This window comes from Pan troglodytes, chromosome 6, assembly GCF_028858775.2.
Source record: "Pan troglodytes isolate AG18354 chromosome 6, NHGRI_mPanTro3-v2.0_pri, whole genome shotgun sequence".
Classification (NCBI taxonomy): Eukaryota; Metazoa; Chordata; class Mammalia; order Primates; family Hominidae; genus Pan; species Pan troglodytes.
Genome location: NC_072404.2, coordinates 145,183,747 through 145,207,179, shown reverse-complemented (window position 1 = coordinate 145,207,179; position 23,433 = coordinate 145,183,747). Strand labels below are relative to the sequence as shown.

The window sequence follows — 23,433 nt, the reverse complement described above, 5'->3', positions numbered from 1 at the left end:
GTAACAGCAGTGTGCAGAAAAGAAAGTGGGAAGGGTCAGGGAATGTCACTAAACCAGAGTCGAGCTGTTAGAGGTGAACATTTTCTTGCACAAAAGAACCTACGAGCAAATGGCCCTTTCCTTCCCATCTATTCTTTGGGGATAGGGGATCATGGGCCAGGTAGTATTTCCTGTGCATTTTGCACACAGATGTCTGTATCACACACATACAGATCCCATCTGGTCCTAAACCAGAAGCCCTGGGGTAGGTATGAAGCTGCAACCTTAGGATGCTAAGCAAGTTTTTGGAAAAACTCCACAGGTAATTGATGGACAAGCAGGACCTAGACAGCCCAGAACCACTGCTCTAGACTAAGTGATGCTACTTTTGATGATAAGTTGTTTATGATTTGGGAGTCTCACTCCATTGTCCAGGCTGGAGTGCAGTGGTACAATCTCAGCTCACTACAACCTCTGCCTCCCAGGTTCAAGCAATTCTCCTGCCTCAGCCTCCCAAGTAGCTGGGATTACAGGTGCCCACCACCACGCCTGGCTAATTTTTTGTATTTTTAGTAGAGACAGGGTTTTGCCACGTTGGCCAGGCTGGTCTGAAACTCCTGACCTCAGGCAGTCCACCTGCCTCGGCCTCCCAAAGTGCTAGGATTACAGGCATGAGCCACTGTGCCCAGCCTGTTTTTAAATATTAAATATGAATATAAATTATATGCCTAAACTGAGATATGAGTGTTATAATTTTAACATTAATATAAGATCAGACTGAAGAGTCAGTGCTAATGAACCACATTTTGGTTCTAATTGAGTCTAAGGCAAAAGTAAGAGCTGTTTGCTCATCATAAACCATATACTCGGGGATCTTGGGACTTCCTTTAAAAGCTAAGACAGGCGGAAATGGGGTCGGCTGACTGTACTCTACAGGTTTAGGTCAACTGTATCTGGCTCTCTTCCTTTAAAAAAATTGAAGGTTAATGTTTTTAGATAAAGATCTTTGAACTGACACATTTTTATCGTTATCATTATCGACACATTTTTATCGTTTTATCATTAACAAAAATCTAGGGAAAAAATGTTCTTTATTTTTCTACAGATGAGCATCTTTATTTTATTCTTGATTTATAGTTTTAGTCTTCTCTGCCAGTGTATTTATCTTGAAAGAAGACTTTCTGCACATTTGAGAGATGCTCCTTTCAGAATCACCCTTAGGAGTAATCACTGTGTTAGCCACTTGCAGGAAGGCCTTATTGCTTTAAGATGGCAGAGCCATCACATCCTGGCCTCCCGAAGTTGTCGTCTTCACCCAAAACTGGGCCTCATGTGTTTCCTTTTCTGCTCTTCTGTTTTACAGGTGTGACTCAGCACTTCTGTAAAATGGATCAAAAATGTGTTAATGCAGGAAGACGGTAGATACAGGAAGGAAGAACCAATAATTAAGGGTTCTTTTATTTGTTTGGAACAAATTCATAGGCAAAGCCTTTTATTGGTAGCTTGAGGAAACTTAAAAGTAGTAGGAAAGGGTATAAAATCTCTTTCTGGGACACGCTAAACTCCTAGTTTTATAACACGTTGTCTGTAATATTTCTCTAGCCCTGAAGCACTTCTGAACATTACTTCAGAACATAAAACCTATGCTTTGTTTTTAAAGGTTTTCGTTGTTATGTAATAGCATCCAGCTGCTAATCCTTTTGAGCAGCACCTGTAATAATAATATGGCAGGAGGAGCCTTCCGTTCGCTGTGTGCAGGTGTCTGCGGGTTACCTCCTGCGGTGGAGCTGCATGAAAACAAGCACACCATCTCTGTGAATAGCCACAGAAACATCTGAACGTCCTTTGCTTAGCATGCTTCTTTGCACTTGTGAGGGATTCTTTGGGGAGGAGGGTGATCATCTCTGATCCATGGATTTAGCTTCCCTGCCAGCGATGGTGTGCGATTTTGACCCAGAGACATGGGGAGCTTGTGCCTTCGTGAAATTTGCGGCCGCGGCAGTGTGTGTTTTATCCAGTAACAGAGGCAGCATAGTGGATGAGCTCAGGTTTGAGTTCCTGATCCATACTTAAGCTCTGTGTGCCTCAATTTCTCCATCTGTAAAATGGTGCCTACCTCATTGACTGTAGTGAAATTAAGAGTGTATATGCAGACCATGGAAGAGTTCCTTGCTTGTAGTAAGCACTATGTAAGCATTAACCTGCCATTACTGTTAATATTACTGTTAATGGGCCGGGCGCGGTGGCTCACTCCTGTAATTCCAGCACTTTGGGAGGCTGAGGCGGGCAGATCACGAGGTCAGGAGATCGAGACCATCCTGGCTAACACGGTGAAACCCCTTCTCTGCTAAAAGTACAAAAAAATTAGCCGGGTGTGGCGGCGTGTGCCTGTAGTCCTAGCTGCTGGGGAGACTGAGGCAGGAGAATGGCGTGAACCCAGGAGGCGGAGCTTGCAGTGAGTGGAGATTGCACTACTGCACCCCAGCCTGGTTGACAGCAAGCCTCCGTCTCAAAAAAAAAAAAAAAAAAAATTACTGTTAATGTAACTATTGTTTAACTTTTCCCTGCTATGGGATCACATTCAATTGTAAAACTACTGTTTTTTGTTTTTATTTTTGTTTTTTTGAGATAGAGTTTTGCTCTTGTTGCACAGGCTGCGGTGCAATGGCGCAGTCTGGGCTCACTGCAAACTCCACCTCCTGGGTTCAAGCAATTCTCCTGCCTCAGCCTCCCAAGTAGCTGGGATTACAGGCACCTGCCACCACACCCAGCTAATTTTTGTATTTTTAGTAGAAACGGGATTTCACCGTGTTGGCCAAGCTGGTCTCAAACTCCTGACCTCAGGTGATCTGCCCATCTCAGCCTTCCAAAGTGTTGGGATTACAGTTGTAAGCCACTGTGTCTGGCCTGTAAAACTGAATTTGCTTACCTTTTGGCATTTTCTACCACTGCCTTAATAACTCACCCACCCAAGGATAAAGATAAGAAAATAAAAACATTTTCAGACTTTTCATGTTTTGTTGGATATTTCAAACATATACCAAAATAGAAAGGACATATTTACAGGAAAATGTTATTTTTATTTTATTTATTTATTTGAGACAGGGTTCCACTCACTTGCCCAGGCTGGAGTACTGTGGTGCAATCTTGGCTCACTGCAACCTCCACCTCCCCAGGTTCAAGCAATTCTGCCTCAGCCTCCCAAGTAGCTGGGACTACAGGCACGCGCCATCACACCCAGCTAATTTTTTGTATTTTTTAGTAGGGTCAGGGTTTTGCCATGTTGGCCAGGCTGGTGTCGAACTCCTGGCCTTATGTGATCCACCCACCTTGGCCTACCAAAGTGCTGGGATTACAGGTGTGAGCCAAAAATGTTGATTTTTAAAGGCAAAAGAAATGTCATTTGAAATGTGAAAAGTAGAAGTTACACATCTATTGCCTTGATGTAGCTTTTTAAAATGTTTGTCTTATGCATACACACTGTACATAGTTGTAATTCTAGAAAACATACCATTTTATGGCCTTTCTCTACCCAGCATTCAAGTATAAGCATTTTTTTCATTGAAAACAAATAGTTTTCAATGGTTTTGTACCATAATAATTGTTTCCCTTTTTAAAAAAATTGTAGATAAAACATCGGTGAAAATCTTACTGCAGATAGTTTGGGGGTTATATAGGAAGGTGATTTTTGTTTTGCTTTTTTGATTAGGAGTGTCAGGATTTCTTTCGTGGTACATGAGAACCTTACTATAAAGTGGCTCTTTAGGACTGTTCTGAAGTCAGCCTTATGAAGGTGAAATAGACTCTGATGAAATCACCCCAAGTCTGTGGCTTTTGTTGTAAGGCAGAGCTGCTCTGTGTCAATACCTGGTGTGTGAGAACAGGACGTGGTAGCTGTCATGGGACCCTCTAGCCCATCATTTTCTAGACCTGCACTGTCCAATACAGGATCTACTAGCCATGTGTGGTTATTTAAATTTAATTAGAATTAAATAAACTGAAAATTAATTTCCTTATTCACACTGGCCATATTTTGAGTGCTCAGTAGCCACTTATGGCTAGTGGCTATTGGTTTAGGTGAGCACATATAAAACATTTTTATCACTGCAGAAAGTTTGGTTGAGTAACACAGCTCTAGATTATTCTCTAACTGCTCAGCTTCTTAACCTTACAGTGATAAGAGCCACCTCTTATAGGTAAGACATTCTAGAGCAAAGTTGGGCAGACCTTGGGTACTTGTTTTTGTATATGTAGTTTTATAGGAATACAGCCACATCGATTTGTTGACCTATACTTTGGCTGCTTTTGTGTTACAGTGGCAGAGCTGAGTTTTGAGTAGTTATGACAGAGACCATATGTGGCCTGCAAAGCCTAAAAGTATTTGACCCTTTACAAAAAGGTTTGCCTACCCCTTTTATCTAGATCAGGGTTTCTCAGCCTCAGCACTGCTGACATTTTGGTCTAGATAATCCTTTGTTGTGGGGCTGTCCTGTGCATTGTGGTGTTTAGCAGCTTCCCTGGCCTTCACCCACCGGATGCCAGTAGCACCCCTTAGATATGACAACCAAAAATGTCTCTAGACATTGCCAAATTCCATGGGGAGTAAAATCACCCTTGGCTGAGAACCACAAATCTCAAGCAATGTGGCTTGGCAAAGCATTCATCTGTAATACTGCAAAGGAGCGCCCATTGTTAAAAGCAAAATTGGTTGAAAGAGCTGACTAAATTAATGAGTAGTTTTTTATGCTACTTAGTATACTTCAGCATTGTCTCCAGAAACAGGAATGTTTTATATAAAACATGACAAAGCAGCTGGAGTGGGGCAGAGACATGGAAGCATTCTCATGTCCTTCCATTTCTCAGGGGTGCTGCAGTTCACTGAGGAGCAGAGTGTGGAAGTTACAGCATATCTGAGCTATGGGGTGTGTGGGTTGTGTTATACCCAGGTTCTCAGGGCCTGCTTTTCTAAAACGCTGGGTAACTGCGGGTGTTTGTTGTTTGCTAACTGTGTGTGGATATCATCTGTGTATGCCTGGCAAGAAAGGAGTTAATAAATGTCACGTCTATAATCCCAGCACTTGGGGAGGCCAAGATGGAAGGATCTCTTGAGTCCAGGAGTTCAAGACCAGCCTGGGCAGCATAGGGAGACCGTGTCTCTATTTAAAAAAAAAAAAAATTAGCTGGGCATGGTGGCACATGCCTATAGTCCAATTTACTTGGAAGACTGAGGCTGGGAGGTTGGCTTGAGCCCAAGAGTTTGAAGTTGCAGTGAGGTATGATCACACCTATGCACTCCAACTTGGGCAACAGAGTGAGATCTTCTCTCAAAAAAAAAAACTTTTTTAAATAAATAAATGCAGTAGATTGGTGCTTATCTGTCTTATGAATATTTGTAGTTTTATGTGGTCCATATAGATTCCTATCCTCATTACCCAGAATAATTGAAAAATTGGTTGTATTTACCTCCATTAGAAGTTGCAAGAATTGAATTAAATGTCAAGTCCTATAAAATTGTGTTCAAGGCTGAGCGCAGTGGTTCACACCTGTAATCCCAGCACTTTGGAAGGCCAAGGCTGGCAGGTCACTTGAGGTTAGGAGTTTGAGACCATCCTGACCAACATGGTGAAACCCCATCTCTACTAAAAATACAAAAATTAGCCAGGCATGGTGGCCGATGCCTGTAGTGCCAGCTACTTGGGAGGCTGAGGCAGGAGAATCGCTTGAACATGGAGGCAGAGGTTTCAGTGAGCCAGGATTGCACCACTGCACTCCAGCCTGGGCAATAGAGCAAGACTCTGTCTCAAAAAAACAAAAACAAAAACAAAAAAACACAAAAACTGTCTTCAATTCTTTTAAGACCCAGCATCTGAATACCTTTCAGAGTGGGGGGTTTTGTAAGCTGTAGAAAATGGCTGTGTGAAATAACCATATAAATAGAGTGAAATAGAATTGGGAAAATTGTCTTTCAAAGTGAATGTCAGGTATATCTTTATCTCGTTCTTCAAATTAAAATTAAAATGTTTAAATTGGTATTGAAATGAATGTGTAATACAAGTCACATGTAATAGAGCACACTCGTATGGAGAATCATCCCCGTGTGAATATCTAAGAAGGTAAGCAGCTTGACTACTGAATGCAAGTGAATTTTAGGTGAACTTGCATTTCCCATGTGTGACATGTTTGTTTGGTTTTTCAGATCTTACCAATATATTTGAGTCCTTCCTGCCTCAGTTGTTGGCCTATCCTAACCCCATAGATCCTCTCAATGGTGACGCTGCAGCCATGTACCTCCACCGACCAGAAGAATACAAGCAGAAAATTAAAGGTAAGAGGATGGGTAGTTTAACCTGGAGACAAAAGAACTTAAATCTGTTGGGCTTCAGTCATTAAAAGTCCTTCTTAAATTACTTAGTTCCTAATACTTTTTCTTAGGCCTAAAAAGAGACAGCTGTGGGCTGAAGTAGTGCTCACCAACCTCGGCTGGCAGTAGCACCAGTTTGCTCATCCTTTGCGATTTAGAATCCTATTTTCCCATTCTTAAAACAGTTTACGTGCTGATGGGATATGAGTTTCATTTAAATGAAGATAAGTTTGCGACTGGCCGTGGTGGCTCACGCCTGTAATCCCAGCACTTTGGTAGCCCGAGGCAGGCGGATCACAACGTCAGGAGATCGAGACCAGCCTGGCCAACATGGTGAAACCCCATCTCTACTAAAAATACAAAAATTAGCCTGGTGTGGTGGCATGCGCCTGTAGTCCCAGCTACTCGGGAGGCTGAGGCAAGAGAATCGCCTGAACCAGGAAGCAGAGGTTGCAGTGAGCCTAGACTGTGCCATTGTACTCCAGCCTGGGTGACAGAGCAAGATTCTGTCTTTAAAAAAGAAAAAAAATCTAAAGCTCCACCTGGGTTCATTGGATTTTCCATTTTACCTCTGTGTATGTTTCAGAACTTTCATAGTGAAAAGTCTAGATACATGAAGCTCCACCAAGAAGCAAAGGAATTCAAAGTTTGTGAAATATACCTGCTGTTTTTAACCAATGGCAGGCATTAGTATCTAGCCAGTTTTTCACATGATGGGCCTATCTGCATAGCAGTCCAGAATGTTTGCTTCCTCAAAATGTGTGGCCTCTCTGAGGTACATTTGCAAGAGGTGGCAGTAGAAGTAATTTACCAGAGCTTGAATGTGCAGGTCTTCACTCTGAAATGTGCAGGTATGAGGCAAACAGGGACTATTCATGAAACAATAGCTTTTCTTCTATTTGTTTTCTAATTCTTCTTCCAAGGTCTCTATAGGGTATTGTTTGGAGCTGTTGTTGAGATAAAGCAGAAATAAATTTACTATAATTAATTAGATCTCAAGTGCTTTGCAAATTAATATCTAATTTATGTAGCAAAATATATAGCTAAGCAAACATGTATTTGAAGAAAAAGTCAGTCAGTTTCAGCCAGATAAAGTGCTGTTATGAGACTATATTAAACTTTTGACATAGGAATCACTTAGCAATGTCTGCAAACCACAGATATCTTGGAGCAGAGTATATTTCTCTAGTTCACATATGCATTCTGTCTCAACAATTTAGCAGTAGCCCTGTTTCAGTACATGTCTGCTATAGTCCCATTTACAAAAAGAACCGAGCCTACATTTATCTTAGAATGGCTCACTCCAGCGTATGGACCCCTAGCCTTCGGAAATGTTCATGTTGGCTATCATTTTGTCTTCCTTAGTAATCTCAGAAAATCATGGCCATCGGACCTGAGCTCACCCCCACTTCCTACTGTGCCTTGATATCTTCTCCCTTCCCTCCTGCATCTTTTCTTTGTTCCTAACTATAGGAAATAAATAAGAGACACCCTTCCTCATTTCTCAAACTCACTCCCACCACCAACCTGTGATCTTGTTCCCCCAACCCCCCGCCCCCTCCCAATGCAGTCTTCCTCCTCCACCCCATCAGAGGTCTCCCTGTTTCAGGAGCAGTGATCTGCTCCTGTGGGCTCTCTTAGGAGTCATGCTGTTTATTCCTTTTCATTTTCAAACTTCTTGCGTCCTCACCTTAAACTCCTCTAGTTTTTTTCCCCTCCTCTGCTTAATCTGTGCCCTCATTTCTTCCCAATCCTTTGGACTCTTCTCAAGTCCCATTTTGCTGGACCTTTCTGCAAGTGTTACATGTTACCCTCATCTTTCTGGAAACTTCTCATTCCATTTCCTAAATGTGGTCATTCACTTAGGACTCGGTCCCTGGGCTCCCTCTCTTCCTTTCTCATCCCTGAGGAGCTGTTTCACCTCTCACAGCTTCAGTCAGTCCCCTCCAGGGAGATGATTTCTGAATGTGTGTCTAGGCCTGGCCTCTCTCCCAAGCTGCTGCTGGACATTTCCATTTGTGTGGCAGTCACCACCAACCCAACACAGCTAACACAGTCAGTGTTCGTATTTAGTTGGCGCTGTATTATAGTACATGTTTGAAAAAGTGTTTAAATATTGGATAGCCCGTAGCACTGGGCACCATTGGAGCTGTCTAAAGCTGTCACTTCCCTGCTCAAAACCCTTTGCTGGGTGACATCTTTGCCTGCCATTCAGGGCTCTCTGATACTGAGTGGAATCTACATCTTTGCCCTTACTCCTTTTTTTTTTTTTTTGAGACGGAGTCTTGCCCTGTCGCCTAGGCTGGAGTGCAGTGGTGCGATCTCGGCCCACTGCAGCCTCTGCCTCCCGGGTTCAAGTGATTCTCCTTCCTCAGCCTCCCGAGTAGCTGGGATTACAGGCATGTGCCACCACACCCAGCTAGTTTTTTGTATTTTTGTAGAGATGGGGTTTCACCATGTTGGCCAGACTGGTCTCGAAGTCCTAACCTCAGGTGATATACCCGCCTTGGCCTCCCAAAGTGCTGGGTTTACAGGCATGAGCCGCTGCACCTGGCCATAGTTCTCTCTTAAGGTTGTGTTTAAACATCCCAGCCACTTACTTTCAACAAAACAAAGCCTTTCCCTGGAGTGGCCTCTCCTATGCCATAGCTGGCAGGACTTGGGGGTCAGTGTGGCTGGGACTGCCTCGGCAGTTCTTCCGTAACTGCTTCCCTCTGGTGACACTCAGCAGCTCCTTTTATCTTCCTCTGTTTCCTCCTCCTCATTGGTGACCTTGCTCTTCCTTTCTCTCTCTCAAAGGCCTTGTCCTAGTAAGTACTTAATATACATTTGTTTCCTTGAATACATTAAAGAGGGCTGATAGTATCAAATTCTAGTGTCAAAAAAAGGTCAATATTTATCTTCTACAAAGGAAGACGCCAAATAGTCAACCCATTAGAGGTTAAAAATAAAATTGTTAAAGTTTGAATAAACATTTGTCTCACTCTAAAATATGTAAATTAAGGTAAATTCCTACCTAATCATGGGCTACTTTAATCTCATCAAAATCATTAGCATAAAATTTTGTTATAATGAATTTGAAGGGCTCTAAGTCTCAAGTCTGCAAACCTTTTCTGTAAAGGACCACATTGGCCAGATGTGGCCTTTATCACACATTCTGTTTATTATTTTTTAAGACAGTTTTTAAAATATAAAAACATTCTTAGCTAGGCCCTGTGCTAGTTATTCAAATCTGGTAGGCCCATTTGGCCATTCAGCTTATCTTCCTATTGCAGTGAGTCCCTGCAACTCTATAGGAGGAAAAACAAAGCCACAAGGGTGTGTTTTTGTGTGGCTTGCATTTTGAATAGGTTTCTGTCATGTCTTTTCCTATTGTGTGGAGGCTGTTCACTTGAAAACAGTATGCACTTAGAGTTTTTAGGAACAAGTTTGTTTATTCAGCAGTTCTTAAAAGCCGTTTCAGCAGTCTTATTCAGCCTAGGGTTCCACCAAGGCTGTAGCAGCGGAAATCTACCTTCAGGTAAATTATACATGGAAAAACCACTCAGAGCCGAGTGGTGTCTCCGTATAGCAGCTTAGTCCTGAGCAGATTGAGCGATGGTTTTTGCCAGCTGCTTCAAAAACCTGACAGGCAGGATCTGTTTAGACTAAAATCGATTCCTAAAATAATAGACCTGGACTGACCGTAATTATGTAACTGCAGATCTAAAAATGATGAGGGATTTCCTTATAAATTACTATGGAATCATGACTGGTCCTATACTATCTGGGAGATGAAAGTAAAAAGAAAGCGTGGGGCTCCCATTTCCCTGGTCCCTGAAGAGTTCTTGGGGTACTGCAGCACACATATTCCCCTGCAAGCTGAGCCTGCTGTGTTGCTCTTCCCAATACCCCTTCCCTCGGGGGGCAAAATGCAGAAACCCTGTCCCAAAGAAGTCTCCCTATGGGATTCTCCTTAGCTGTAGTGATCATGATTACTGTCATCTTTGTCCCCCCTGGTGTTCAAGGTAAGTTTGAACCTCCGCAGCCTTGCCAGCTTTTTGGGGGTCGCCAAAGCACATGCCTGCCCACTCACTGCCCTTGTTGTCTTTCTCCCACCCCGTGCAGAGTACATCCAGAAATACGCCACGGAGGAGGCGCTGAAAGAACAGGAAGAGGGTACCGGGGACAGCTCATCGGAGAGCTCTATGTCTGACTTTTCCGAAGATGAGGCCCAGGATATGGAGTTGTAGTAGAAAAAGCACCTGCTTTTCAGAAAGACTATTATTTCCTAACCATGAGAAGCAGACTATAATATTCATATTTAAACAAAGCAATTTTTTTTATTACTAAACAAGGTTTTTATGAATAATAGCATTGATATATATATATTATATATCACCCTTTAGATCTTGATTTCTTGGTCATTTCTCAACCTGAGGTGCATAGCATATTCCCACATTCCATTTGGTAGCAATATGCGGTCTGAATGCATGCATTCATGAGTCCATGTGGCCAAGTCAGCCTGTGTGCTACTGAACTGTCGAAGGAAATAGCCGCTCTGATAGGTAGACGTGAGTAAAAAGAACAGGAAAAAATTGCTTCTTTTATTGGTTTCCAAAGAAACAAACCAAACCAACCAGCTCTTGGATGTGAAGATAAAATAGTGCTTTTTTGAAATGGAGAGGAAAAACTTGGGGAGGAAGAGGCCTGCTGTGGGGGCATCGGAGCCAGCCATGTAAGAATCAGAGCTGCTCCTTCCTGTGAATCCTAGGTGGCCCTATGTCTTCTGTGGAGTTACAGTATAAAGCAGGGAGCTAATTAAGAGTATTAAAACTTAAAACCATTTTTTGACTCTGATTTTAAGTACATTTTTATATGTCAGTTGCTGCCCTTCACACTACCAGGCCCTGCAGCCACAGTGTTCTGTTGGAGAAACTTGGAGAAGTGTTTTCTGAACCAGTTCTTTTTCTTGGGGTAGAGCGTGAAATCCAGACCTGTTTTTGAAAGGACAGCACAGGAGGAGAAAAGTGACTGGGACGATGCTTCCTCTCATTCAAAACACATGCAGAGTCACATCCTCATCCTAGTGTTTGGCAGTTTGAGACCGCTACCCTGAACTTAAGAGCTTTAAATATGAGGGTTGTGTTTCGGGGGGGGCTATTTTTTTGGTGTGTGTGTGTGTGTCTTGTGCTTAGAAAGGTTGCAGATTTCATCTTCACCTACCAAGAGGCGGCCGCCTCCTTGGACAAGCCGCTCATGGACCATTAGACTTGAGAAGACGACCCACGTGGTGACTGCAAAGCCCTGGGTACTTGCCTTCATGTTCTGGTTTGGTTTTCCCTTTTTCTGCTGCTCTTGGCAGCAGCCTGGTCATCATCTGCTTGTGGGAGTGGGAAATGGGTATTTTAGACCCAACACAGGTTCTAAATTTAAAACAAATAATAATTGGAACAAATAAAGGTTCTTGTACCGAGAGTGATTCTACATGGGAAAAACAAACCAGCTTTTTTCAGAGAGTGACCGAATAGGAAGAAGGGATTCAGAAATATGATGTAGTAGAACATGCCCTGCAGGAAGAAAATGTTTTCTCTCCTGTGTATGTTAAGAGGAAATCAGTTTAAAATGCCTGCTAATCAAATGTCGACTCAGCTAACCATATGTCCAGGTTGCTGCAGAGTTTCTTTCAAATCTGAGTGTTGCCTGCTGAACTCGGAGGGGAGTTTGGAGAAATTTTAGATAGCAGCTCTGTGTTCTTTTTTTGCCGCAGCCAATAAGATAATAGCAGAATTAGCCAATCCTAAAACCTTCTAAAGACGATTTTTGAGCATCCCACTGGGATTATTTAATTTTTCTTTTTGACGTGTGTTTTTAGTTTAGAAGTGCTGTATTCCACAAGGTTTAAGTCAGTGAGGTTGGAAGATACCCTATCTTTTTTATTCAAAAAGCACAATCAATCTTTCGTTTGAAAATCTATATAAAGTACAACTTGCTTTTAGCATGATTATTTTCCTAAATAAAAAGACAAAGAATTTACTTACTTTATGTTAATTACGGGCATGAAGCAAAAGGTTTTCTTTAAAAAAAAAAAAAAAAAGTGCAGTGATGTAGGGCTGTGGTTAGTTAACCGTACTGAGTTATCCATCTAGCATCTGTGGCTTGCTGGAAGGGTAGTATTAACTATTTAACATGTAATGGTGTACTTCACTCTTACCTAGCACGCTGTCTTCTCATTGCTTTGGGGGAGGGAGGGTCTCTCTGCTGGCACTGTCTAACTTGCTTACCTGCTGACTTTGCAGTTTGCTTGTGCTATGACATATATTGTAGGTGCTATTTAGGGTAGGCTTAAAGTGCTGGGTGGTGATTTGAGTTCAAACAATAAAAAATTGTATTTTTTCAATATTGTATAAACAATAGTGTTCTACTTACCTTAAAAAAAATAATGACCAGTTAAGAATTGCTTTTGATCTTGTCAAAAAACTGAATAGACCCCAGTTTCGGGAAGGTGTGTGAGCAGTGCCATGACTCTGCCCCTTACCTAATCCCACATCTCTCTAATGATAAGACATTGGCTCGCCTCTGACCAGAGCCCCAGCACCAGAGAGCGGAAGATGCAGAATTGTCAAATGACCTGCTGGGGGAGGTTGTAGGAGTTAAGCAGATTTGAGTGTGGCTGCAGAGAGAGAGTGTGTGTGTGTATGTGTGCACATGTGTGAGAGTGTGAGCGAGAGTGTGTGTGTGTGTGTCCATCTAAGTCTGTGTGATGAAGGTGGTATAAGGCTCCTCTGTTAGCACTGGAAGCTCCTGTAATTGCCGCATGGATCCCACTGTGCCCTCTTGTTCTGTGCAAGTCTGTCCTGTCTGGGCACTAACCTTGGTCCCATGCATGTTTATGTTCTGGGTGGGGCTTTGCCTCTCCACTGGGAAACTGACTTTTGCTGGGTTGAACAGAGTCCCTTATGCTTTTTGTCCTCTCCCTGCACCTGGGAGAGGTGGGAGTAGGAGCCCAAACACACAGGTACAGAAAGATCTGGAAGAAGGCCTGGCAGTGAATCCAAGGACTCTGGCCCCCAACAATAGATGGTAGCGTAAGTCTGGAGCAGCGGTGTTTCACCACCAAATGCCTTTCCAGGCTGCCCTTCCAACACTCAGGAAAGCATCCAGATCCCTGGGCAGAGGCTCTACATTCTTGGCTTTAGAGGTGGTGGCAGCGGCAGCAGGTCAGAGCCACTTCTGGCGGTTTCCCTCCCCTTTTTAGTGCCCATAGTTTTTGGATCCTCCCTTGAGTTTTACCAGCACAAGCCATTCTTTGCCCCTGTTCACATAACTGAGCTCAAGCTCTTGCCAAACACCAACAAGCAAGATGGTTGCAACCTGGCAAAATTGAATCCACCACCCTTGGGCTCCCTCTGGAAGCCCCAGCACTGGGGGGCTTTTGGGCACAGGGTCAGTGGTAGCCATCTTAGACACTGACATTTGGCTTTGTCGTCAATTTCATCACCCTCCTTGAGGTTACTGTGCAGTTTCAACCAGCATTTTATCCTAGTGAGGTCATTATCAGGAGTTGCCATATCATCTCTCCAGTACCTAACATTTCTCATCCACTTCAAAAGCTGTTCTGACTGCCAGCTGGCTGATCTAAGCTCCTGAGGAATGTCTCCTCTCAAAGGAATTTTTCCCTCCAAAGGCCCCCTGAAGTCCTAGTTGGCATTGGCCTGGCACATGCTTCATGTTAGGCCTCCCGTTGGGATGGCTGAGAATCATGAAAGACAGATCCTCCGCTAGCCTCTGTGGGTCAAGTTTCTGGACACCAAGTCTCTGGGAACTAGTGTTTGATTTTAAACGGCATGTGGCCCTTCCTTGTTTCAGTGACTTAGAAAAGTAAAAGCCATTTAAAAAAGCAAGATTTTTTATCGACTTCCCAACTGGGCTTCCAGCCTTGTTGAATGAAATCATATATCTCTGATTGAGCGCAACGAACTGCATTTCTTTGGACTTCTGAATCCATGTTTGTGCTTTCTCTGGCCCGTGAACACCTCGGCGATTCTGCTAGGGATGGGATGAGTGGGAGGAAGCCCTTTGAGAAGGGGGAGCCGGCCCTGTCATGCGCAGGTTTTCCACTCATCTGAGGAAGAGCCAGGGCTCTGAATTTAGCCTAACACTCATCTTGGCTGTGGGCTTGGGAAGAAATGGCCATTATTTACAGATTGTATTTGGTACATATTGTGTGATACTTGAAAAGATAAAAGGGACTGCCAGCCCCTAACTGAAATCTGAAGCTTTTTATCGCTTATTTTTTCTCGCCCTGTCTCCTCCCTTCCACGTTTCTTTCTCCTTGCATTGTGATGATCTAGTAGGCACGTCTGTCAACAGGACACATGCCTCCTCTGACTATAACCTCTTAATAGTTGTGTATAATGAAAACTGTAAACTTTTTTAAATAAACGTGTATATACCTTGGCAAATGGCTGGACCTTGATCAATAAGATAATAGCCCTCATGATTACTCTCAGCTGGTTTTCTAAAGTACCCTCTCTGTTCTGGCTCCTTTGAGCAGCAGACGCTGGCTTCTTTTGGCTGAGCAGCTCTTAGAATGCAGATGACTAAATTAATTTGGGAAGGGAGTGGCACCCTTAGGCAGTAAGAACCAAGAGGCTCTGCCCAGAGGCCTGTCCTTGAACCTGGAACTCAGATGCACAACTGCTGGCTATGAACGGGGCTGTGAGGCTCCTCCACTAGAGCCGTGGAAAGCCCGAAGGTCCCTATCTACCCCCATGCCTAAACCTAAGCCCTGTCAACTCACGCTGAGTGAGGATACTCCGTGGCCTGGAGTTCAAGGACAGTGCACCTTCCTGCTGGGGCTGATCTGCCTAAACAGGTGGTCTTCTGCCAAGTGCTAAGCCTCCTGGGAAATGAGGAACGGTGGGTTTTGCATGGTAAAATGCTAATTGCTGGATTAGACCATTTCGATTCCTTTCTAAAGCGTTTGCCTTTAGTTACCACCAGATGGCGATGCCGCTCAGTCTAATGGAGACGGTTTTGTTAGCAGGACCTTAAGACAAAGGAAATAGTGTTGCTTTGTTCGCGTGTTCTCATTCCAGCTCTTTTCCACTGTTTTCTCCTTATTCCCCTAAACTCCTTTTTCTCCTTCCCTACATCCTGATGCATTCGCGCCAGTTGACCCGGCTTCATACCTACCTGCCAGATTGAATGAGGTCGGGCTACTGAGGAATGGTGTGCCAGTGCCTGCTCCCTCCTCACTGGCAGGGAACCCCCCAGCTACCCTGGATGCCTCCAGAGCCCAGAAGCAAAACGTTCAATACATTCTTTGTGGGTGGCGCTCATGGACCCTTTAGCCGAAGGACTGAACCACAGAGCCATGAGTTCGAGTCCCAGCCCTTCCTTTAGCTGTGCAACTTCAGGCTCCTCACTGGGCTTTCATGGACCTTGGGTACTGAGCTGTAAACTGACATCCCTAGACTAGTAGGTTCTGACTCTGCCACCTTGTGACTCAACTCCACCCAGGCTGCGAAACAGTGCCCCGTCATAGGATAGAGTAACTGAGAGAGGATGCTGTATATTAACCACGAAACACCAGCGTTTCAACACAGGTTTAGAGTTTTTAGACTCAGAGCATTGGGGGTGTAGAGCACTTTCCAGCCTGAAGGGGACTTAAGAGGTACATGGGTCACGTGAGCAGTCATTCCATTGATCTCAATAAGGCAGCTGCTTTTAAACCCCTCCCAGGAGAAGTCTCAGTGCAGTCGCCGGCACTTGGGTCCCCCGACCTCCCCCCTCCACCAACCCCAGTAATCTCACCCAGCACCACTCACCCTCTCAGCCTCAGTCTAGCTGTTTCCCAAGTGGCAGGTGGCTTGTCACTACCTGCCTGAGTCATTGTTCCTTTCCTGGGAAGGGGACCGGGGTTTCTGAGGCACGTTGTCCTGGAAAAGAAAGCTAATGGGCTCTGAGCCCCACAGCTTTCTTGCTGGCTCTGAAGACTGCTCTGTCCCCCTGGGAATGAGTGGCTGTGACACTGGATCTGGGGGTGTCCCGCTTCCCACCCAGAACCAAGACAAAGGATTTTTCTGACTCCCACAATCCCTGGAGCTGCAGAGGCCTTGCAGCCCCCTGGCAGGCTGAGCAGCCCTATTTGTAAGTAGCATCTCAGGGACTCATCCCCCCTGAGTCCCGGACAGTGCAACTTGGGCCCAAGCCTGCTCTCTCGGGCCTCAGGGTGTACTGTGTGTGCACCCCCCAACGTCTTGGAACTGAATAGTTATCCTGACCAGGGATTTAATGTTAGAAGATAAAAGATAGGAGCATTTCCCTCTGGCTGTGTGTATGTGTGTGTGTGCATGTGTGTCTGCACGCGCGCGTGTGTGTACCTATGTAGTGAAGGGTGTTTATTTTCAAAAAAAGGGCACTTCTGTGGACCTGGGCTCCTCAGAGCTCTTTGGGGCTCAAGACTTGGCTCCCAGGACCTGGTGTCGAGGGGTCAGAGGTGGCAACAACGGACTTGGACTCCCTAAGAGAAAACTCCACCCTTCTGGCTGCCGGTACTTGGCAATGAACCTAGAAGGGGGTGCCGGATGCCAGGTGCGGCTGGCATTCAGGCCTCCCTCAGCTTCCTCTCCTGGGGTCCTGGCCACCAAGGCCAGCCAGCACGCGGCAAGAGGCTCCTTGAAGAAGCTGCGGCCTCCTTGTGGGCAGCCTTGCCTCCGCTTTCCTCAATTCTGTAAGCAGCGCATCAGGGCCTGCTGCACACCACTCGTGTGTTCACACGCATAGGACAAGGCTTTTAAAGATGCACTTCTTTTTTTTTTTTGAAACAGGATCCCACTCTGTTGCCCAGGCTGCAGTGCAGTGGCATAATCATGGCTCACTGCAGTCTCAGCTGATCCTCCCACCTCAGCCTCTTGAGTAGCTGGGACTACAGTCACGAGCCACCACGTCCGGCTAATGTTTGTATTTTTTATACAGATGGGTTTTGCCATGTTGCCCATGGCTGGTCTTGAACTTCTAGGCTCAAGCAATCTGCCCACCTTGGCCTCCCAAAGTACTGGGATTAAATTTTAAAACGAGTGTAAATTGTTCTGCAAAACAACTTTGTTTTGTAGGACTACGTGTCACTTTAAATGTTGAAAATGTAGCATCCAAATTGAGATGTGCTTTGTGAAATGCCCCCTGGATTTCAGAGTTAGCACAAAAATAAGAATGCTCTCATGAGCCACCGCACCCAGCTAAACAATGCATTTCTGCCAATTTGAAAATTATGTGCTGGTAACAAATCAGGATTCCAGAAACATGCCCTCCTCCAGAGAGGACCACCATGGGCAGGGCTGAAGAGGGCTTCCCCTCGCGAGTCTCACTCACTGCAGTGAGCCCTTCGGTGAGTAGAACAGGACATTAACTGCTTGTGCTGTGCCAAGTGGCTTAGTCACACAGTGGCATAACCATGCTAGAACCTGGGTCTTCAGGCCATCCATACGTGTTCTTTCCAAGAATCATGCTGTGCCAAGCTCAGTGCCTGTCCCCAATGCCCGCTGGGGCTGTGGGTACCTATGTCTGTGTGAACCTCATGCTGCCTGGGCCCTATGAGATGCTCCCTGGCTGACCTCCTGCCCAGGGCTCACTCTATGGGCGTGGTCTCTGAGGATCAGGACCTTTCCCCATACACATCCCCATTTCCACTGACAATGGTGTCCCCAACCTCCGGTACCTGCAGTACGGTCAGAAAATAAAACTAGATTTAACTCAAACCCACTTCCTAGTGCAGAAATATAGAAATAGAATGTGATCTACATTTATCATTAAAAACATTCTAGTAGCCACGTTTTTTAAAAAAGGTTAAATGTTTCATTTAACTCAATATATCAAAAATACTTCAGTGTGAGGCCGGGCGCCGTGGCTCAGTCCTGAATCCCAGCACTTTGGGAGGCCGAGGTGGGTGGATCACCTGAGGTCAGGAGATAGAGATCATCCTGGCCAACATGGTGAAACCCCGACTCTACTAAAAATACAAAAATTAGCCGGGCATGGTGGCAGGCACCTGTAATTTCAGCTACTTGGGGGGCTGAGGCAGGAGAACCAGTTGAACCTGGGAGGCAGAAATTGCAGTGAGCCGAGATGACGCCACTGCACTCCAGCCTGGGCAATAGAGTGAGACTCTGTTTCAAAAAACAAACAAAAATTTCAGCATGTAATTCACAGTAAAGGAATGAGATAGTTTGGATTCGTTATTTTTGTGCTAACTCTGAAATCCAGGGGGTATTTCACAAAGCACATCTCAATTTGGACGCTACACTTTCAATATTTAAAGTGCCGCATAGTCCTACAAAACAAAGTTGTTTTGCAGAACAATTTACACTTGTTTTAAAATTAAAAATTAATTAAAATTATATACCACGAAAAATGTGATAATCAATAGCCACAGCTGGTTACCTATTCAGAAGCACGGGCCCTAGCAGCCTCTCCGTGCTGCAGGGATCTTTAGAGAAGCAGGCCTGGCGCGGTGGCTCAAGCCTATAATCCCAGCACTTCGGGAGGCCGAGACAAGTGGATCAGTTGAGGTCAGGAGTTCGAGACCAGCCTGGCCAACATGGTGAAACCTCGTCTCTACTAAAAATACAAAAATTATGCGGGCATGGTTGCACACATCTGTAATCCCAGCTAGGCTGAGTCAGGAGAATCGCCTGAACCTGGGGAGGTAGAGGTTGCAGTGAGCCGAGATTGCGCCACAGCACTCCAGGCTGGGCGACAAAGCGAGACTCCGTCTCAAAAACAAAAAACAAAAACCACGAAGCAGGCAGGTGACAAGAGCAAAGGAGCAACTTTGCTTGGGAATCTAGGGCACAACCCAGAACCTCCCAATCCGCAGAGAATGTTCCAGGTACTGGAAGGGTGGGCGGCGCACCCAGTCCGGTCCCTGGGGGCGGACTGGGTGGCCAGGCCGGAGCTGGCAGTCAGGGGAGCCTGGGCAGCGCCTCAGTCCCCTTGGGGCCTTGACTTCCAGGACGTGAGAACGCTGCCAGTCCTGCCTCGTGGGCCGGAGCCTAGCAGGCCCCGGTAAAGGAATCACTCTGTGGGTTACACCTGTCCTCCGCGGAACTGAAGCTGCCCGGGCTCCAGGCGTGGACAGCGCAGCCCAGTAAGTGAGCAGGCAGGGGCGAGCAGGGCGGAGCGGTGGGATTGGGCTGGGCGGGCGGGGTGGGGCGGGGCTGCAGAGTCCGCGCGGCAGTCCCCGCCACGGCCACCAGGGGGCGTACGTGCTTCGTGCTTCGGCACCCGCTCGCGGGCGGGAGTCTGGGTGGGGCGGGGTTGGCCGGGGCAGGGCGGTCCAAGTGGCCCGCGGGCGTGGACCCGGGAGGCCTCTGGCATCTGCCCCACCTGAGAGGTGGAAACCGGGCAGGGAGGGACGTAGATTCCTCATCGACGTGACCCTTGTAGGGAAAGAGCCCCCAAAACAGGGAGTTCGGTAGAGGCGCCAGAGCTGACATGGGCACTGCCGCAGTGCCAGCCACGGCCACCAAACTCTCCCAGCACGGCTGGGCGGCCAAGGCAGGGGTGACGACGAGAGGGGCGGCTCAGCCCACCTCCCCCGCTGATCTGTCGGGAAAGGAGGAAGAAGGGTCATGAAAGCCTCACACACCGCTAGGAGGGGGCATCCTGGAGGAGGGGGCATCCTGGAGCAGGGGCCTGGATCAGGACCCGGCTGGATGGGAAGGAGCTGGGTAAAGGGAGGGCACCCGGGTAGGGCGTGGCCCGGGCTGTGCGGGGAGCGGGGAGTGGACTCGGGGGGAGGGGTCAGCGTTCTGGCTGGCCCGGGGGCACGTGGCCGGGGGGCACGGTGGGAAGGGGGTGGGATGGTGGAGTGCTGGCTTGGGGCCAGGTCAGGCATCAGAGGCACAAAGTAAAGGATACAGAGAGAGGGGAAGGGAGAAAGGGAGAGACAGAGACCTGAAGCGGGAGGGCCGAACGGCAGGGCGGGAGGCGAGGATAGTGGGTGGGGCTCGGGCTGCAGGGCTGGAGCCTGGGGGATCTGGAGCACAGGGGCAGGAGGAAGGGACCGGAAGGATACCTGGGCCTGCAGGGCGTTCCCTGCGGAGATTGATTGAGTGAAGACTGCGACGTCCACCTTCAGGGCTCTCTCTAGCTCCCTCTTCCTGTCTCCTATCACTTGCTCTGGGGGAAGCCAGCGGGTTGTTTTGAGCTGCCCTCTCCTTTGGAGAGCCCCACCTGGCTGGGAACCGAAGCCCTGAACCAACAGCCAGCAAGAGCTGAGGCTTGGCGACCACCAGCGCGTGAGCCGGCTGTGGATGCCCGGACCCGGTGCAGCTGAGAATGGCTGCGGCAGGCCTCATCAGCGATCCTGAGCCGCAGCAGCCTGAGAGCAGCTTCCCGGGCTCCTGACCCTCGGAAACTGGGAAATAGATGGGAATGCGGGTTTGCTGCTTTAAGCTTCTAAGTTTTGGGTGTAATCCATTATGCAGCAATAGATACCTAATAGTCTGTGGTTTTTTGGAACCACTGTATTTTCCCCATACTGCTTATCTCTTAAGTAGTTTTATGTGAGATAGAAAAATAGGCCGGGCACAGTGGCTCACGCCTGTAATCCCAACACTTTAGGAGGCCAAGACAGGAGGATCACTTGAGCCCAGGAGTTCCAGACCAGCTTGAGTAACATAGGGAGACCCGTCTCTACAAAAAATGTAAAAATCAGCCCAGCGTGATGGCACACGTCTGTGGTCCCAACCACAAGAGAGGCTAAGGTGTGAGGGCCACTTGAGCCCAGGAGGTTAAGGCTTCAGTGAGCCAAGACTGTGACATTACACTCCAGTCTGGGCTGCAGAACGTGACCCTGTCTCAAAAAATAATAATTTGTAGCATATTTAAGGCACTGCTATAAATTTTTTAATTTTCTACTTATTACAACTAAACCTAATCTTAAATGATTCTATAATAAAGACTGGAAATAAGAATAGAATGGGAAATTCGTTTCCTATTCTTTCTGTCTGTCATTCTAGCTTTGACTTCCATTTGGAAGGCCACCTCATGGTTCAATACAGTGGCTGGAGCTCCAGAGAAAACGTGCTCATCTCTCAGCCGACAGCTACTTTTTTTTTTTTTTTTTTTTTTTTTTTTGAGACAGGGTCTCATCTGTCATCCAAGCTGGAGTGCAGTGGTGCGATCTTGGCTCACTGCAACCTCCACCTCCCAGGTTCAAGCGATTCTCCAGCCTCAGCCTCCAGAGTAGCTGGGATTACAGGCGCCCACCACCACACTCAGCTAATTTTTGTATGTTTAGTAGAGACAGGGTTTCACCATGTTGGCCAGGCTGATCTTGAACTCCTGATCTCAAGGGATCCACCCACCTCGGCCTCCAAAAGTGCTGGGATTACAGGCGTGAGCCACCACACACGGCCTGACAGTTCCTTTTAAGGAGTCTTGGAAGCCTCCTCCACGCTTCCACTTAAACCTCATGGGCCAAACTGAGCCACAGGCCCACACCCTGCTTAGGGGAAGTTGGGAAATGTACTTCTTCACCTGGGCACATTGCCCCCTTGAATAAAATTGGGGTTCTAGTGTAACGTGGACCTTGCATTTTTGGAACTTATTAGAACAAGTCAGCTCTTTAAAAAATTGTGAGACAATTGGGGAAATTTAAACAATAAGTAGTATGTTATGATATGAATAAATTATGATTTTTTTTTTTTAGAAAGGATCTCACTCCATTGCCCAGGCTGGAGTGCAGTGGCACAACCATAGCTCACTGCAGCCTCAATCTCTGTGGCTCAAGTGATCCTCCCACCTCAGCCTCCCAAGTAACTGGGACCACAGGCGCACACCACCATGCCCAGGTAATTATCTGGGGTTTTTTTAGATGTGAGGTCTAACCCTGTTGCCCAGACTGGTCTCAAACTCCTGAGCTCAAGCCATCCTCCTGCCTTGGCCTCCCAAAGTGTTAGGATTACAGGCGTGATCCGCCGCACCTGGTGATTATTTTTTTATAGGTGATAAAGGTATTGTGTTTTGTGATAAAGGTATTGTGTTTTATATGATATTGTGCATATGCATATATTTACTAGTGTATATGTTCAAAAATCACCTGTTGGAAATACTTACTGAATTTATGGATGAAATTATATGTCCAGATTTGTTTCAGAATAATCCAATAATGGGGTGGGAATGTAATAGAAGAAACAAGGTTAGCCATGTGTTAAAGCTGAATGACGGCTATGTGGCTATTCTTTATACCATTCTCTGTTTTAAATAGGTTATACATTTTTCATAATAAAAATTTCTTTAGTCTGTTTTTTTGTTTGTTGGTTTTTGAGATGAAGTCTCGCTCTGCTGCCCAGGCTGGAGTGCAATGGCACAATCTTGGCTCACTGCAACCTCCGCCTCCTGGGTTCAAGCAATTCTCCTGCCTCAGCCTCCCGAGTAGCTGGGAGTACAGGTGCGTACCACCCTACCCAGCTATTTTTTTTTTTTGTATTTTTAGTAGAGAATGGTTTAGCGAGAAGGGTTTCACCATGTTGGCCAGGCTGGTCTCAAACTCCTGACCTCAAGTGATCCACCCACCTCAGCTTCCCAAAGTGCTGAGATTATAGGCATGAGCCATTGCACCCGGCCTTTAGTCTGTTTTTAAGTAAAAGTCTTAAGGTCTATATTTGAAATTTTGCAATTCTAAAAAATCAGGATTCTGTTAATATTACTAAGGAATAGGAGAGGTTGGCTTTACCAACATATAGAACAGACTCTGTCACAGTGACCAGCAGCGGACTCCAGTCCTTAACTGGCAGGGATGGGCCAAATGCCCGGTGATCTGATGTCCTCCCTCCAGGCCTTGCCACCAGCTAGACCCCTCAATTGCCTGGGACTTACTGGATCCTGTGTGTGGTCAGGTTTGCATTCTAGGCCTTGGAGAAAGGGGTTTAGCTGGAGGCATGTAAGACCCTGGCCCAATCCCAAGCAGTTTATAACTTATTTGAGCAACCATCACAAAGCAACAACACCCACACTCCAAGTAGTCACTCCAAGATAGCAGCTAAGTACGTGGCAAAGTACATGTGTGTTCTTTCAGTGAGAAGGGTGAGGCCAAGGTGTGACAC

At 46.3% G+C, this 23,433-nt stretch overlaps 1 protein-coding gene across 2 annotated transcripts in view; it reads left to right on the top strand.

Annotated features, from left to right (window-relative positions):
- UBE2H (ubiquitin conjugating enzyme E2 H) overlaps positions 1–14,784 on the top strand; it is a 121,390-nt gene extending 106,606 nt beyond the window's left edge. For both annotated transcript variants that reach the window (XM_003318791.7, XM_001144807.8), the window contains 2 exons: positions 6,176–6,304; positions 10,448–14,784. In XM_003318791.7, the coding sequence (XP_003318839.1) occupies positions 6,176–6,304; positions 10,448–10,572 (254 nt within the window). In that variant the 3' untranslated portion in view covers positions 10,573–14,784. The remainder of the gene's footprint in view (positions 1–6,175; positions 6,305–10,447) is intronic.
- Positions 14,785–23,433: the final 8,649 nt, after the last annotated feature.